The sequence below is a fragment of the Melospiza georgiana genome, chromosome 1, assembly GCF_028018845.1.
Source record: "Melospiza georgiana isolate bMelGeo1 chromosome 1, bMelGeo1.pri, whole genome shotgun sequence".
In the NCBI taxonomy this organism is placed as follows: Eukaryota; Metazoa; Chordata; class Aves; order Passeriformes; family Passerellidae; genus Melospiza; species Melospiza georgiana.
In genome coordinates, this window is record NC_080430.1 from 90934682 (window position 1) to 90953393 (window position 18712).

At 36.7% G+C, this 18712-nt stretch overlaps 1 protein-coding gene across 1 annotated transcript in view; it reads right to left on the reverse strand.

The window, feature by feature from the left end:
• LPCAT1 (lysophosphatidylcholine acyltransferase 1) overlaps positions 1-18712 on the reverse strand; it is a 105919-nt gene that overhangs the window by 25243 nt on the left and 61964 nt on the right. The window contains exons 8-10 of the mRNA XM_058023514.1: positions 15706-15740; positions 13180-13234; positions 9218-9300 (exon numbers count right to left, since the gene is read on the reverse strand). Coding sequence (XP_057879497.1) covers positions 9218-9300; positions 13180-13234; positions 15706-15740 — 173 coding nt within the window. The remainder of the gene's footprint in view (positions 1-9217; positions 9301-13179; positions 13235-15705; positions 15741-18712) is intronic.

Sequence of the window (18712 nt, forward strand, 5' to 3'; positions counted from 1 at the left end):
AGTACTTATAAGCTATTTATGCACAAAACAAGGAATTAGAAGATAGTGATCCTGGCTGAATAGCCTCCCCCTTCCTAAGAAGAAGAAACAAAGAGAAAGAAACAAAAGACAAAGCCCACTAAACCAAAGTATTTAGGTACAGAGAAAAGTCATCTTACAAGCAGAATGTTGAAGATTAGATTGCCTCATACTGGTGATCTAAGCAATTAAATCCCGTTCCTCTAAAATTTTCTCTGCTTGATCTGTTCTTGTTTCACCAATCCACTCCCCCTATGAAGTGTCCAGCAGTATTTGTAAATCAGTAAACCACCTTAACAGAATGGACAAGATTCTTGTGATACCTCACCCCACAGACTCATGGTAAAATACAGATGAAGAACTCCCCCATGCTGTGGGGAATTAAATCCATTTCCAAGTTCAACCTGAGTTAGAGATCAGGTATTGTGAGCATGTCAAGACTTCTGTTTTATAGTATTCCATACAGTATTATGAAAGATGCAATATATGATGTAATACATGTAATCTGTATTATAATAATCTGTATTAATATATGTAATCTGTATTATACAAGATGAAATCACTGGTATTTTACAAGACAAAATTAATTTTCCTCAAAAGAAGAAAAAGAAGTGGATGAAAGAAGCAGAGTCTATCCAGCCAGTTGAGATTACTTCCTATTCCCATCTTTGGCACTCAATCATCCCTATAGACATCCATGTCAACTGTCTCCAGCAAGGACATGCTACAGACAGTACTACCCAGAGCAGTTCCATAAAAGAATGACACAAAGATCTAGCCCAGCCAAGCACATTACACCAAAATTCATCAGTTCTCCAGGCCACGCTAGATATAGCATGTAACAGAAATACAGGAACTTACAGGCAATCAGCTGAAGCACAGGGGAACTACATGCAAAAGGGGAAGCATGTTAAAAATAAGGAAACTGAAAGAGTAAAGTGTTCATCTGTTGGACATATTAGGAAATCAGAGAAGTGGTGAGACACTTAAATTCTGAAAGGACAGAAAAAAATAGTGTAATTGAAAATGATTAAAGGTGGCGATTAAAATAGAGAGGCTTTAAAGAAACAGAAGAAACTCAAGCATTCTCTCAAGTGAAATAGAGAAGATGAATAAGCTAAAACATAACCATAAGGTGGCAAGCCAAAGCAAGAAACAATAGCTTGTTAAAACCAAAAGCAAGATGCTGTTCCAACACATTAAAAGAAAGATGACTAACAAAGATCAGGGCACTCAGCCTGGGGGGAGGGTTGAAGCCTGACTGACTGCCAGCCCAGCACCAATGCCAGATTTAAATAACTGCTAAATAATGGCCCTTGAATATGTTGAAGGAGCCTAGCCAAGAGAAATTTTTAAAAAAGCCCAAAACAAACAACAAAAAAATCAAAACCAAACTTAAGATGGAAAATAAATTCCAAACAAAAGCCAGGGTCATTTCAGACTCAGCCAAACCACAAGGGGAAACACAACCTGCATATTTTTATAGCTTTGTGCACCCCTTATAAAAGAGATGGTAGTTAGGCCAGAATTATATTGCTGCTATCAGTGAAGGAAAATCCCCACTACAATTAATATCTACATGTACGTTCAATGCCAACACAAACACAAAATGGGATTTAGAAAGACAAAAGCAGCTTCTTTTGTTCATCTGTTGTAATTTTCAAGCTGCTGGACTTAAAAAAAACCCAAACAAATGAACTTAAAGAAAGTACATATACATCCAGACTTTCACAATAACAAAGGTCAGAAGTGAGGAAGGAAAGAAACACTTTTGCTCAAAGCAAAGTTCAATCATAGAATCAGCCAAGGCCAGATAGAGTTCAAGGGGCTCTTGAGTTCAGAAGACAAATCACAAGCTGTATAGAGCTAGCAGCTTTAAAGGACCTTGATTTCAGCTCAGAATGTTGAAGAAACAAACTGGGCAACATATAAAGTTCATTATTTATGCTAAGACTTGTGAAATTTTTAATTTCTTAGAATGAAGCCTGGCTTATTAGAGTTCACTGTAAGGCCTCGGTACAAGTGCAACTCACAGGATTTTCTACAGAACCAGTTATCAAACTATTCTAACTCATCCTCCAGGACAATCTTCTTCTACTTCAATTGGGGAAAAAAAAGATCATTTCAATTTGAGATGCAAATCACACGTACAATCCCATATTCTTAATAAACTAAAAATAAAACAACTTTTCCCATATCTTCATTTGAAAGATTTCCCCCCCTCTTTTCTTCAAACTACCTCTACTTTCACACTCAGCTGATGTGAGCCTAGCCTTTTAAAAAGTCCAGCAGATTTAAATGGCCTGATACGAATGTGTCGCTTGACATACCTTGAGACTTTTTCCTTCCCTGCCCTCCCCAAGATGCTGGCTGTTTACCTATCATCACATCATACTACATCAAGTTTCCAAGTCAGCAAGTTGCTTGAAAATAATAAACTCAAATGAAACAAAACCCCAAAAGCTTTCCTGCAAACCCAATCTGAGAAACACAAGTTATACGTGTTATATCCTGATGTCTTATACCACACAGCTCTCTATGTCTAACATTTGTGCAGTCATAATATAAGATGAATTATTAACTTCCTCATCTTCTGCATACCAATCCACTATGCATGCAAAATGCCAAACATAAAACAGAATGTGACTGCTGGAATATTATGTAAAGTGAGAAAAAATAGTACAGGCAATATTGTGACATTTGGAATCTACATTTCAACAAAAAGATTCTCAAAATGTTTTACATTGTTCATAAGCAGAATTATGAACTAATCAAGAGAACATTCCACAGGCTGCTCAGAAAAACTCCCTTAAATCAGCTATAATCTTTATCACGTGCTGAAAACATTAGGATTCTATCTAAAAGTACCAAATATGTAATTTGGTATTTTTCTTCATTACTGGATGTTCAGCAAAAAGACACACAAAACACAGTGGACAAATAACTCCAATTATTAGTAGTCATCTAATCTACTCATCAGTAGTACACAAACTTCCTGAACCAGAGACCTTTTGTACCACTATGTTTTAGAATCACTCATTAACCACATGTTTTTCACCGTATATCTCAGCTCTGACGAAGTAATTTTATCTATCTGGTAATGAATGCCACAATTTTGCACATTTTAAAGACTTACTCTTTTTACTTTTAGCTGATCTACTGTTGAGTGCTTTCCATCTCTCCTGCTATGAAAACTAAGACTTCCTTTAGTATGCTTTTTCAGAACACTGGGATTTTCCTGACCTTCAAAACAACCCTCCACTCTCTTTTTTCCCCATCCTTTCCCAAGCTGAAGTGCTGCCAACTATTTAGTTTTGGAAGGCCAGAGAAGATAGTCCCTTTTCTCTCCTCAGACTACTACTTTGTGACATTCTCCACGCAAAAGAAGGTCCAGTCATGAGTCTGAAGTTCACATAAGGAATCTATTATCTAATAACTGTTTAATTTTTAGACAGAAAAAGAAGTTGCCAATGACTGTATTTCTGCCTGGTGTTGTTTGAAATTGGGTCCTGTAATTGTTGATCTTGTAGACTTGCACATCACAAATCTTCAAAGGGTAAAAAACAGAGGAGGTTCTCCTTGTGTTGTCAGCATTCAAAAACCAGAGTGTTGCAGTTCAAACCAGAGTGTTGCAAAGTATTACTTAACATTTAAAAAATTTATTTCTTCCTTGAGAAACTAAATGTAGCAAGAAAGTCACAGAACAGGGTTAACTGTGCACCATGTTTTTCACTTGCCACACTCATAGTATTCACAAAAATGAACAGAGTGCACAATGTATCTCATCTCCATTTTTGTTTATGGCGTGAAACCCAAACAATGCACAGAATTTTTAGGTTGGGAAAAGACCTATGAGGTCAAGTCTTTCAACTAAACCATGGTGTCACGTCCAGTTGTTTCCTAAATATCTCCCTGGGCAGCCCATTCTGATATTTAACACTTTCCATGAAGAAATTCTTCCTGATGTTCAACCTGAACCTCCCCTAGAGCAGCTTGAGGCCATTTTCTCTCATCCTATCACTGGCTGTGCTGGACAAGAGGCAAATCTACAGCTTGGAATAACCTCCTTTCTCAGGCAGTTATATATATATATGCCTGAGCCTTCTTCTCTCCAGGCTATACAGCCCCAGCTCCCTCAGCCACTTCTCACATTATTTACTCTCTAGACCCTTCACCATCAATGTTTCCAATGGACGCTTGTTAACTCCAGCACTACAGTAATTCCATTTATACTGATGCTTATGCCTTTAATGGTATAAAAATGCCAAAAACCCAGTTTGGATTTCAAAGTTGAATGCTGAGCATCCAAACAGTACCTGTGCAGAATCACACAAGGAAATTTCAGACAGCACAGGCACAAAACACAGCAGTTTTTCCAAAGTTAGATTCAACAGGCCACTGAATTCAGCAAATAGCCATGAGTCAGACCAGTAAGCTACTGCAAACTCCCATCTTCAAGGCTACTCTTCTGCAATTAGCATTACTCTATCACATATATTGGCAAAGAACACATTTTGATGCTGCCAGAGCTTGCAAGAAAAAAAACCCTGATTTTGACTGTATAGAAGATGACAAAAGGGAAGATGGACACAGAAGACTACTTCTGTTTTTTGCCTTCACCAGCATGCTGGATAAAAGTACTCATTTTTCAAAAGCAAAATGTAATGCTCATATGTCAAGCTGGTAAGTCAGTGCTTTAACTGTATAACATGCTCCAACATGGGGAAAGTGATCCTGGCAAGCACCTGACAGAAAACATCAGGAAGGCAGATGTTTCAAGTTCCATGTCTAACATGCTGCACTTTAATAAATTTCAGCAGCTACTGCAAATATAAAAATATGTCTTTAAATGTTTCTGTGAGGAAGATAGACAAAATTACTGGAAAAATGCAAACTGGACTATAACATTTTGCTATTTCTACAGGAAGGCTGCCTTTCTGGGCTCACCAAAAATGAAACTTCAGAACTCCTGGACAGTGTCACACACATGTTATTACAGTGCTCAGTTTAACACTCAAAAGACCTAGGAAAACAAAATGCTCAAATCAGGAGTACTGAAAGAACTTAAGAGGTGCTTACAGTTTTGAAAAACAAAGGGCCAAAGGTTTCTGGTTTCCATCAAGTTTCAGGCTTAACATCTGCCACATGCAAAAAAAATCTAACAAATTTGCAATAATTTGTCTTTCATTTTTTCTCCCAACTGTACCACCTAACCAAATTCTTCCCTATTTCGAAGACAGTCTTTAAGAGAAACTAAAACTAAAGGAAAATTGTGTTTGCATGTAATTAAGTGACCTGTGGGTCTGTGTATCATCATCTAGTCAGCTTATATCTGTAATTACAGCTGAGGTTACTTTAGACTGGCACAAAGAACCTGCAGTGCAGATTTTCACAATCAGCTGCCTTCACTACCACTGGCTTATCTATGTACAAAATGAATTTTTGCAGCTAACTAAAAGCTAAGCTGCTGACATACTTCTTTCAAACATATCTGAGTCCTAAAGAGCAGCAGGGTAACAAACTTGGTTTTCCCCTCAAAGTGGCAGTAAAAGTTATCTACTTTTTCCTTCAAACCAAATTTATATACCCTAAATAGTACTTTGAGTACAACTAAGAGATGTCTTTCAGAGTACAGCTGCTCATGAAAATTAGGCATTTAAGAACAGTAGCCAATGGGTAAAGCCCCACAATAAAAAGAGGCAACTAATCTATTTTCTTTAGGGGAAAATACTCCAAACAAACCACAAAACAAATAATTCTTTAAATAGCTATCAGTAAATTAAGAACTATGATGCAGCAAAACAACATAGAAAGGTAAAAATGCATAAAAACTTGAAGTTGATGCAGCTAAGAAGCGTAAGACTTTTTAAGGCATAAGAGAAAATAGAAAAAATAATGTAACCAACTACTAGCTAAGGATAGGAAAATTGTCATCAGGAAAAAAACTCTTCAGTCACGTGCAATATTACATTAGGAAACAATTAAGACAACAAATCTTATGAATAAAAGAAAGTATTTCCCAATGCACTAAGAGCGATAGAGATATTTCCTCTAGCACTGAGAAATTTTTAGACATAAATACTTGTGATTACAAGGTCAAGAGATTTGTTCCTAATAGTTCTGGAAAAGCTGGGATTGAAGTTTCAAGTGGCTGACAAGTTTACAACACTAACATAGTTCCAGTAAACTATTACTTATTAATTTGAAGATTAAAAAACCCCCCAAAAAAGCCACGGGCCAGAATCTTTGACACTCCAGTAGAAAATATAGAGAAGAAACTGTGGAACTCAAGAAATTAACAGACCAAACACAGTTGGTTGGCTACCATCAACATAAGATGATAATAGGTTATGCACATGAAGACCAAAATGATGATTTTGTTTAAGTAATACAAAAGTAGGGCAATATAATATTTACCTACGTGGCATTACTTACTAGTAGGGTGGTTTCAGAGTTTTGTTAGAGCCAATAAAGAACACATGAAATGAATTAACACTTTATTTTTTGATTTTAAAGAACTAGTTGGGACAGATGCCATATTTAAAAGCACTCAACATTTTCAGTGATTTGAAAGCGACACTAAACACAGCTCCTGATAGCACCTGGTGGGTGACACGAGCATTGACTAAACTGAGTAGGAGCCAGAACAAGGCCAGAAAGCCCAAACAAGACAGACTCACTCAAAAATGAGTTTTATGAGAAAATTAAATGTGAAGCATATCATTAAGATATAAGTAGGGACAATATTTTAAACAGCAGATGAATCTATTCTGCACATACTTTTTATGCAAATTAAGTAAATGACCCAAAAGATGGCAAGCACGTTCAGCAACAGTGGCTGTCCTGTATTAATAATTCCAGTTCTGATACCACAGGCACACTTTGGCACTCACTTTTTGGGCAAGTAAATTTATCCAATGTGCAAGGTTTGCTAAAGAAGCAAACCTCCATGAATGACAGCACCTCCTTAACAAAATATTTAGTCTTCACTTACATATATATATATATCAAAAATGAGTATTTAGAGACCACCATCACTCACATTTGTGGCCACCCACAGGAAAGCTAGTCAAATATGGATAAACCAAAAATTCTTCAGAGAGTCAAGAAGCAGAAGCAGCATAAGATACAGATGTCTTGTCAAATGCTGTGTTCAATGCTAAATAGAAGCTGTTCACAAATTAAGATTATTGTGAAGGCAAACAATTTCAAGAGGAGAAACTATATCTATTGCTCACTCAGCAACTTCTATCAACTCCCTTTGAAACCAAGAGCAAGACACAAGGTTTCCACAACACTGGTTCTAGACTCACAAATACGTTATTACCTGGGAATGCCACCTTTGATGCTGTAAAATATCCAGTAGAATTAGGCAATTCTGCCTGAGAAAAATAATGGGGAGGAGGAGTAAGAAGACACCTAAAGAGATGCCAGAAGGATCTCTTGACAATAAGATGCTACACTGCCACTAAGTCAATCCTCAAAAAAATCTAGATGAAACAGTAATATTGTCCTTTATCCAGCAATGCAGAGTGCAATGCTACCACCAAACAGCACCCAAGGTACTTCAGTTGCAACTGCTACAGCTCCAGAAAGACTTGACAGCATTTGAGCTGGAATCTCCTGTACCAAAAGCTGCATGAGCAAGCACAGAGAACTGACACAAGAAGGAGGTATCTGGAAGTGGTCAGAAGTAAACAATTTTTAACCATGTTGATATTACTTGGTCTACAGTTATGATGGTATCCAGGCATCTACATTCTGGTTTATTCCCATCCGCATTTTGACTTCAAAACTTTAATATCCAAACACGTTTGTTTCCCCATTCACATTAACACAGCATCTACAGCCCCTGCTTCATTCCAAAGTCATTTTTGACATATCTCGTTCTGACAGTCTTCCTGTTAGATCTGCACTCCTCTTCTGTGACCACAAATGCTTAATTCTTCAGGGGTGGGAGGGAGAAACATAATCATGATTTTCCTCCTAAGCACACTTAGAGAGGAAGGCTTGCAACATGCCAGTTGTTGTAAACTTTTGTAGGCTTTCAAAAGTTTTCCTTATAGCACACAATCTCTGTTATGTGATTGGAGCAGAGTTCAGAATGAAGATTTAATAACCTGGCCTTCCACACAAAGTCTGAGGACAGCACTTGCCAGGTGATGGTCTTTAATTAACAACAAAAGTCTTTGAGGCCAGTGCCTCAAAGATTTTTGACTCCAAGACAGGATGATTCAAACAGGTCCTTTTGTTCTTTTCTCCTTTGAGCAATGTCCTTTTGTACAATGGATCTATTGTTATATTATTGTCTCAACATCCTTAAGGAAACTCACAGACCTGGGTTCAAGCAGACAAGAATTCTCAGTTACTACCTACAAACTGGCCTTTGGCTTAAACAGGAAACGCAAGAGAAGTTACACAAAGGAAATTATGATTTCACAAGTTCTTTCAAAATCAGGATTAGGAAGATACATAAACCTCTCAAGAGTTATTAGTGATCACAAGCCTGAGGGTTCACTGTAAATATGGAAAGGAGTTATCTACTGACTAATGGAAGATTTACTGAAAGAACAAAAAAATAAATGAAAAAGACATGAATAAAAATGCAACAAGAGTGAAAGTATTAAATGTTGCCTTTATTATACCCTATGGACAAGTGTTTTAACTGTCTTCACATAAACATTAACTTCAAATCATTTACATTGTATCAATTTTCTGTTTCCAATGGAAATAAAGCCACTTCACTGCATTTTACTGTTTGAAATACTACTGGCTAACAATGAATACATGAAACTATTCTTAACCTCATTAAAACAGTCACAGCTTAAAATGCAACCCCAATAGCAGAAAATTCAGTTACATAACTTTCCTAAAATTCCACCATGCCCTTTCCCCAAAAGACTAAATACCCACTGGAGCAAGCAGAACTGGTTTTTTATATGAAGGCATGTTAAAAACCCCCAAAAGAACCAACAGAAAAAAAAATAATTCCAAACCCATCAACTCCAACAGTTCTTGCTGTATTTGTGGCTCCCCGGCTCTTCAGAGGGGAAAGTAACTGCTATGTAAAAGGTGTTGCAGACATTCCTGCAGACTACAAGGTTCTTTGTAGGCAGACAACCACACCAACTTGATTTCATGATATTTTCTAAATTTAAAATCACAGATCTATTTTTACACAGAATTGCAACATACTTACTCTGCCATTACACGCCTGACGTTATTGGCATACAACACTGGGTTTTTTCTTTCTTCTTCTGAAGGAATGTACACGGGTAGAAACTGCATACAGAGAACTGAATTATACCAAAATATTTAACATTTTAAACAATTTCTTACAGCACTATCGTGAAAATTGTATACAGTTTGTTGTTACTCAGAAAATTACATTAAGACTACAGAAAATATTAAAAATTAAACTTTTAAATGCTTAAGCATATGTCCTACTTCTAGAAATTCATATAACACTGACTCTGCTCATTTCTCACCACACGGAATCCAAGCAGAGTTTTATCTTCATTTCCTAAGTGGGACTCAGAATTTTAAAATAATTTAGAAGTATTAGCACTTTCTTGCATAAACCTCACTTACCTTCTGTATTGTTCAGCTCTTTTCAGATAACCAAAAAAAGCACATGCTACAGGAATATTGTTTTAAAAACTAAGAATCCAAATTTTAAGGACATTAGGTATTTACTGTTCCCCCTGCACATTTTGAAATCATGTACAACTGCCTAATATACACAGGAAAAGTGTTTTTATTTTCTGCTGTTAGATGTTTTGAAACTTTTTTCCTTCTAATTGGACATAAGCCATTAACGCTCCATTGAAATAAAAAAATCTAAATGAATGCAGATGACCAGAGAACCACAGAATAGTTGATGTTGGAAAGTGGAAAATTAAACCAGAGCTGCTGGAGACCCACCACAGAAAAGGCAGCTTTCAGAATGGCATGGCCTACATTAAAATATCTTCCAGTATTTAAAGCTGTTTTTAAGTGTCCATTGAAAAATTATGTAAGCCCCAAGATCACGGCCAATCTCACCAATAAAAACCTTCAAAACATTTCCTTCTGCCAAATGACAAACTTCCCAGATGGGAGGAACAAGAGAGGATCACTCTGATCACCACTCCTAGTCAGTACCAGACACACAACTCTCTTAGTAGTGCAGCACAGCGAGATAATTTTTGCACTAAGTGACCAAAATGCTCACAGTCCTGTGTAAAGCTTCTGTATTAGAAAAAAAGCTGCAAGAAGCTTAGTTGCAGTACATATAATTACCTATGGGAAGGGAAAATGGAAATTATGACCCAGAAATTTCACACTGGTCTTTAAACCAGAAACTAACAACTGGGTAAAGTTGTTAGTCTTTAAAATAAAGTTCATAATCTCAGCAAACACTTCTCAATAACCACAAAGCTAGCTGTGTTTTTTAAAATTACTGTGTTTTAAAATTAGCTGTGTTTTTAAAGTTACTGATCATAACTGTATGATCAACAGTACCCAAACACTGCTGTTGGACATTCATCTGTTTCATGTAAAGGACAAATATTGAATTTATTTTGAGTTTTGGAGTTTTTCCTATGTGCACCACTGCAGCTGAAAACACATGACTCCTGTCTTTTAAGTTTACATTACAAGCAGGTACACCAGCCTCATGTAATACACAAAACCACAAAGACTGTGCAGTTAACAGAGATGGAAAGACTGCTCCTTCAACTTCCAAACCTCATTCCATTTATTTGAGTTGCAAATGGCTATTAAGTAATGTGTCCAAACACAGCAGAAGTTTGAATATGAGGTTATTTCAGAGGTGTTCTGCATGTCTGTGCCTAACTCAACATAAACAACATAATCATTTCAATATCACTAGCAAAACCAAGAGAAGAACTCTCAGCTGCTGCAGACTGTCATGGATATACAAACACTGAAGTTGACAGGTCAGTAAAACAAACAGACATGAGCCAAAACAAACTACATGTGCAGATGATCACACATCCTTTCTTCTTCACATTGCCAGCATGCCATTTTTAAGTACAAGATGGGAGGATGGGCAAATATTTACAGAAACCTATTATAAAACCTACATAGATTTTATTTTATAGTGACACTGGATGACACACAGAACATGTCAGAACATATATTATATGCAGAGAAGCCCAGACTAGCTAAATTTGGATCCTGATTGCTGGCTGGTAAATCTTACTGGCTATCATTTAATCAAAAAAACCCCAAACCTCTGACATTGTGTTTTGTTATAGGTCTCCCTGAGCTCCCTGAGTTATTGAATCATCAGCAGTAACTCTGGTATCCAGGCTCCTAGGTTTTCGCCAGTATCTGTGCTGATTGAACAGAGCAGGAATATCCCCCAACAAACTTCAGAGACCAGAGGAAAAATATGACTTTGAACACAAAACAACCAATTTTTCCCATATGTTACTAGTCCTCACTGCACTTCCTTGCAAAACCAGATTCAACTGCTACAGCTCCAGAACAGCCTTGACAGCATTTGAGCTGGAATCTCCTGTATCAAAAGCTGCAAAACCTGGGAAAGTCTAGAGAACTGACACAAGAAGGAGGCATCTGGAAGTGGTCAGAAGTAAATAATTTTTAACTATGTTGATGCTAATTAGTCTACAGTTATCCAGGTAGTATCCATGTCATCCAGGCATCAACATTGTTTCACTCCCATCTGCATTTTAACTTCAAAACTTTGATACCCAAACACATTTGTTTTGCCATTCACATTAACACAGCCTCATACTTGCCTTGAGGCATTACTCTGCCTCATACTTGAGAGCAACCTTGCAAACAGGTCTACTCCTCTATCTTCTGCCAACTACTGCTTCAGTATGGAGTATTTCAGAAGGTCGCTAGTTAGTTTGCTTTTTTTCCCCCCAAGAACTACCAAAGATCATAGCTTGTTATGTAAGAGCTACAGAAACCCAACATCTGCTAGCAGCTGCTGCCTCAAAAATCAAGAAAACTCCGCAGTGTTCACTCCTGTGTGAAAGAACCCATTTCACTTGCCTAGGGCAGAAAACCATGCTCCTGAGAAAGGGTAAAAATTCTGCCAACAAGCTGGTTTGTCTCAGCTCTGAGTGAGGAAGTCACTCCCTGCCCTTCTGCAAAACACAGGCCACTGTTCTGGAAATCACATTTGTTTTTGTCCAACTGAATTGATAACACAAACCACAAATTTCTACAATACATACAACTATTGAGTGGCTGGTGTTTTGCATATCCATTAATTTTGAGAATAATTGATTGCAAAAATAAGCAAACAGAGCAATGATCAGAGAACAGTGATCAGCGAACAGTGATCAGCATGCAATATATGTTACTGTTGTAACACAGTGTATGCAAACATGCAATAGTTCTTCCTACTGATTTACCCTGCCATCAGTTCCATCTGTCAGACCTAAATAGCTGCTTCATTATTCAAAAAGCAAAAGAATTGCAGAACATCTGTCAAATATCCTATATGACACACTTCAAATACTGTAATTGTCCACAAAAATGTAATTACTCTGTGTAAAATGCATTAGGGACAACAAGTTGAAAGGAAAGGCTATAATTGTTTCCATGTTTTCACTACAATAGTCTTCAGCTTCAAAATTACAGTATTTTCCTCAAAATAAAGTTAAGAATATAGATAGATTTTCTGTGTTTTCCTATTTCACATTCTGAACTGTGCAGCCTAATAAAAAAATTAGCCAGACATTCAATAACTTATATGGCCTGTAAGAAACCACCTCCAATTTTTCTCTACAAGACATTTCTTAGTTCATACATCAGCATTCACACACTTGAATGTCTAACATACAAAGCTGGTACACTACTTGAAAGAGCAATCAGGCCATTAGAAGACAAGAAATTTGTTCACAAAAGACTTTTTAAAGTGAGCCAGAAATTTATCTACTCAATTCAAATCACTAAAAAAAATAAAGTCTTATGCCAACAGGAAAATTGTATTTTGCTATTCCATTTTTAGACTGTATTTTCAGATACAGAAGCCATTTGTATAAAATACAAGTAGTATCTTAGCCTGTTTTCACAGACAAACACACAAGTTATGAATACAAACTTTTACTGCAGAATTATGTACAATATTATGTATTCTACAACTGGTCAGAATACAATGGAGGTTTTGTTACTGACCTCGATTTCCACAGAATTGTGAAATTGACATAAAGTAAGCCACAGAATTTCAAACCTAAAAGGGGAAAAAGATAGGGAAGGATGGAGAAAAAAAAATTATATAGTGAAACTTTAATACATTATGCCCCAAAGTCTTCACATAGCATCCTACTTGTAGTATAATCATATTCAGATAAAAATTAACAGAAAAGGCCTTTGAAAGTACTTCTATATATTACATTTTGTAAGGTGGAACAAAAGTTTACACTGAATTGGCATCTTAAAAAATACTCAAAAACAGGAAGACAAACAGTGAAAGGTAATATATGCATAACATGTTAAAGGAGGAGTAAGTCTGTTTTAGAAAATGCAGTATTCAGCTGGCAAGATTAATTATGCAACCACTGAGATTTTATCATTACCTCAGTTTGGAATCAAAGTTCATTATACTTCCAAAGTCTGTTAATGAAATGCAGTATGTGTGTTTTAATAGCCTAAGATACAAGATAACTGGAATCAACGTGACCTTAGAAAGCATTAAGGTTCAAATCCAGGAAAGGATTTAGTAAACCTAAATTAAGGAGCAGTGTCAAGTAGCCACATTTTCATACAGTATCTAGGTAGTTAGAGTAGTCAATCATTGTGAGGGGATGGCAGGCCAAAATCCTCTTACACAGATGAAGTGCAGCCCCGGGAGCAAAACCCTACTCATTTTGTAATACACCCATGTAGGGCTGCAAAACATTTCCCCCCTGCTTTCTTCTTATTGAGCTTCCAACACATCAAGGCAAAGAAAAGTCAGGAACAACAATGGAGTAATTTGAAGTTTATGTTCCTGAGAGAAACACGAAAGTCTGGTTTCTAGGTCCTTGTTCAAGAGCATTAAAAACCCCCAATAAGTTACAAGTAAACTTTTCTCTCTGCCATCTCTGTAATCCTCAAAGATTGAACACTGAATTTAAATAAAAATTTTAAACAGACAGAATCTGTATCTAGCTCAACTATGGTCATTGTTATCAAGGTAGACTCAGTTGATCTGTTCTGAACACTGCCAAGGCAGTAAAAACTTTACTTTCAATGACTAAATTTGCATGTGACAAGTTTTCAATCCATCTGACAGGCTACAGCACTTTTAAACAAACAGAATACTCCTAGATACAGAAACATTTCCAGATTTCTGTTTTAGTGTTAGCCAAAACATAAAGATATGTTTGCTGAGAAAAGGAAGCCTGTTATCAGTCTTAACAGCATTTTCTGCTAAGACATCACAAATACATTTTAGGTCACCCAGGAGAATTAATCCTAATTAAGCCAAGCTGTAATTTAAACTGACCCAGTCAATTTGCATAACATCACATGCTGCTGCAGATTCTGATTCAGCTTTAATTTAATTTAACTTCATTAGAAGAGATCAACACTTCGGAATAAGGGTTTTCTAGACACTACAGTGAGCTGAGGCAAGACACCTACAGGTTTCTTCTGTCTTCCTCTGTGTTCTTGAGTCCTCAGTTAGGATACGAAGGTGGAAGTAAGCTGCTCAACCTTTCTCCTCTATGGCTGAGTTACTTTTTCACATGAATTGCAGTGCAAATGCAAGGGAAGAGGCAGGAGCTCACGAGAACAGAAATCCCTTTATGCAGCAAATGCTGCAGTGTCTGTTTACATTATACACAACCATGGACTCATCTACATCCAAAGTGACAAATCATTTGTAAGCTGAACCTTTGCAAGTGAGCGATGACTTCCTCAAGTCCCAAAATCATGCCCTTAATTAGACCTGGTTCCTAAGTGCAAAACTTAATTGACAAAATTCTAGATTACTGGAATTTTGGCTAATTCCCATGGTTTCCTCATTATTACTGAAATATGGATGTCACATGGGACATTCAAAACAATACAAAGCATTAACCACAGAAGGCAACACTCCTTTAATTAGGGTTCAAAATTTGCTGTTTTCCTCTTGATCTAAACATTTTGGAATTTTTATTCACATCCCAATGAGAAAATAAAGTTTAACATTTTTTTAAACAAGCAAGAACTGCCTTTTTAAATATCTTATATTGCATGAATTTGCTAAAAAACCTCTAGAACAACATTTTGTTTTAAAAAAAGGTTGAAATTATATTCAGACAAGATAATGGAAACAGTATCTCCAAATTTTTTGAGTGAGTCAACTGTATTTGTGAGAGTAGAACAATTTTAACCAACAGCCACAGATTTTATACAGTAAGATACCAAATCAACTTGCAAGCGTAAAGCAGAAGCAAGTTGTTTTACTTCAGGCAATTGGTTAAAAAAAATTTCAAATAAAAACCTAAAATTCTTTCTGCAAACCAAGAGAATCATAGCAGCTGAAGTACAATATTTACACCTGGATTCTGCTTAATGACTATTAGTATGATTAGAGAATAATAGATAAAAGATAAATTAATCCCAAAAAATAATCAAATAACCAGCAACTGGTTGACTATATATGCATATAAGTCGTATAAATAAACACGAAGTGAGGAAAGCAATGATAAAAGCAATAAAACATCAACCACTTACGCTCCTGGCCCCTGCCATGTCCATGTGATTGTGTCCTATGAAAAGAAGTGTGACATTTGCAATTAATTATTGTGCATTCAACTTTTTACACTGCACACTGCATAACTGACAATATATTACTAAGAAACTTTCATGGAAACTTCTATGCTCTCTTTGCAAAAGTTCTTAACCCTGTTAGGGATCAGCCCATCTTTTATACAGCTATATGGCCAAAATGAACACTGTGTGAAGCACTAAGAGAGGACAAATCACAGTAAAAGAAGTGAACAAGATGCAAATAACAAAAAAGGGAACAGAGACCTGTAAAGCAATATATAACAGGTAGGAACATGACGGTAAAAATCATCCCATTTTTAACTAATAGAAACGGCACAGGAAAAAGACTGCAGTACTTAGGGATGTGATTTAAATGTACAAAAAAGGACCTAAAACCTAAAAATTAGTTCTAACTTGGAAAAAGAGTTCAAGTCATTATTGTAAAGACAAGAAGACACATTAAATTCAGGTTTCTGAAAAACCTGATCAGAAAAATATTTTTTCAACCTACTGAACATGTTCCAGTTCAGTTTTATGCTACCATCCAAACCCATTCTAGAGATTTCAGGTGACCACATGTGCCATGACCATGAAAAAAACAAGTTAACTCAAGTTTTAACTACCATTTAGAGCCACCTAAAGTAAAAATAAGAGGAAACAAACTTATCCATAAAAGGTGAAAAATGTGATTAATGATAGAACAACAGCTTAGAGAATAGGGTCAGCACGTCATAAAGATCCACTAAAAATTTAAAACTTGACGTTTAACAATTATTTTCAATCAAACAAAATACAATAAAGGATGAATCTATCTGTAGCAATCAATTAATCTGCATTAAAAAACCACATCTCCATGTAGTAATATTTTAGAACTATAATGTGGGTAGTTTTACTGTTACACAGTTTCTGGCTATTTTGATGTCTCTGATAACGCTGCAAGTAAATGTATTATGGGTTTTGTCTTTTTCCCACAAGGAGCTTTCATTACAAACCATGAGAAACCAGTGTAGATAGCTGATAACTTATCTAGAGACTAATTTGCCTTATAGAGCACCAGGCACTACACATCTCCAATCCAGCTCTCTAAATTGAAAAGGCACAGAGTGAGATAAAGAAAAATGTGATCTCCATGAAAGTGTCTGGGTCATTGAACAGGGCACAGGTATTTTCAGAATGCAGCCTTGTGCTGGCTAGCTGGCAAGTCAAACTCAAGTAAGCCATCAACAGTCCTGCAAGAAATTCCCAATGCAAATGTCATAGTTGACAGGCACGCTTTTTTTCGTTGAAGCATCAGGATGCATCAGGGATAACGGCCAGGGAAATGGATAGGGGAAAAAGGGATTCTGATCTGCAAGAGGCAGATCCATGTTATAAGAGACTTCTACCAGCATAACCAATATCTTTATGATAAAAGCATACAAAGGGAAGTAGGATTTTCCTTACATAACTAACTTACCTTTTATATTTACCACAGCTACCAGCTTGCGCTTCTGGACAACATTCCCTTTGACAGCATTCTTTGAAAATACTGTATCCAAGTAATGAATACTTGAAATTGTGTGGAAGTACATAAAATGATACAATAGCTTGGTTGGAAGGGACCTTTTAAGGCTATCTATTCCAACTCCCCTGCAATGAGCAGGGACATCTTCAACTACATCCTGTTGGCCAGAGCTCCATCCAACCTGACCTTGAATGTTCTCCCCTCTGTTACTTCCCCTCAGCATGGGAGGAAACAGGCAGAAGAGCCATCTTCCATAGATTTTGTATTTGACACAAGAAGATATTGAGAGTCATATGCCAACCTTCAAACAGGAGACTGGCTGTGTTTTTACAGGTTCAGTTAACCCTGATATACCAAAACTGTAAAAGAGCTGCTGCTAAACTGCTTATCAAATAGCACAGTTATTCATGGAAGGCATATGGAAATAAAATGCATTTTAAAGGGCTCTGTGATATCTAAACAGGTATATAGTTTATATATTTTCATCATTTCGCAAGTAACAGCACTCTGACAGAAAATTCAAATGAAGAAACAAGGGAAAGAAGTAAAAAATAGTAAAAAGGATTGCAGTAGAGAACTTATGGGTGAAGACATTAGAGCATTTATTCTAACTAGAATATAGGTAATAGCTCTCAGGCATCTAATAACTAAAATATTACCAATCTAGACAACCAGCAGCAAAATTTGGAATATCAGGCCTAAACAACATTTTAAGCCTTAAAAGTTCTTTCTGCTCATGCATCAAGAAAACGCATTAAAATATTACTACTAAAAATCACTGATACAGGACCAGAGATGTCATCTAATACAAAGAGTCACAAGCCCCAAGATGACTGCTATTCAGGGAGCAACTCTATAAAAAATATAAAAACAGAGCTCTTCACAGCAACCAGAACTAGATTTATTTGCTAGCAAAAACCCCCTGAATTTACTTCTTCACTTTTGCCAAGTTTCAGCCCACTGCAGAACAGTGGTGCTTTCCCTAGCTCTTCAACAGACTACAATGAAATAAACATTCCAGAGTGCAGACACCTACTACATTCACCCCAGGCTCTGATCTCCAAAAGCCTCTCAAAGCAGCCAGGTGCACTCAAATCCAAGACTGTTCTCATCCATACTGTGGAACTCAAAGCTCTGAGCACAGATCAGAGCAGGCACTTCAAGCAAAACAGAGTGGGGTGACTGCACACAATGTATATCTGGAGTTCACTGGCTAAGCAAAGATCTTAAGAAGTTCCTTTCTAAATCTAAAATTATAATATGCATCAGTCAACCAAGGCAACAAGTAGAAAGCCAGAGAAATTTAAAGTTTGCTAAAAATGTCATCTTTGTGTATGAAAACCAATCATTACCAATTCTCATTCCCTACTCTGTTCTTACATGTGTTGTGGTTTAATCCCAGCTGGCAACTAAGTACCACACAGCTGCTGCTCACTCACTCCTCCTCCCCCAGGGTGGGCAGGAGAA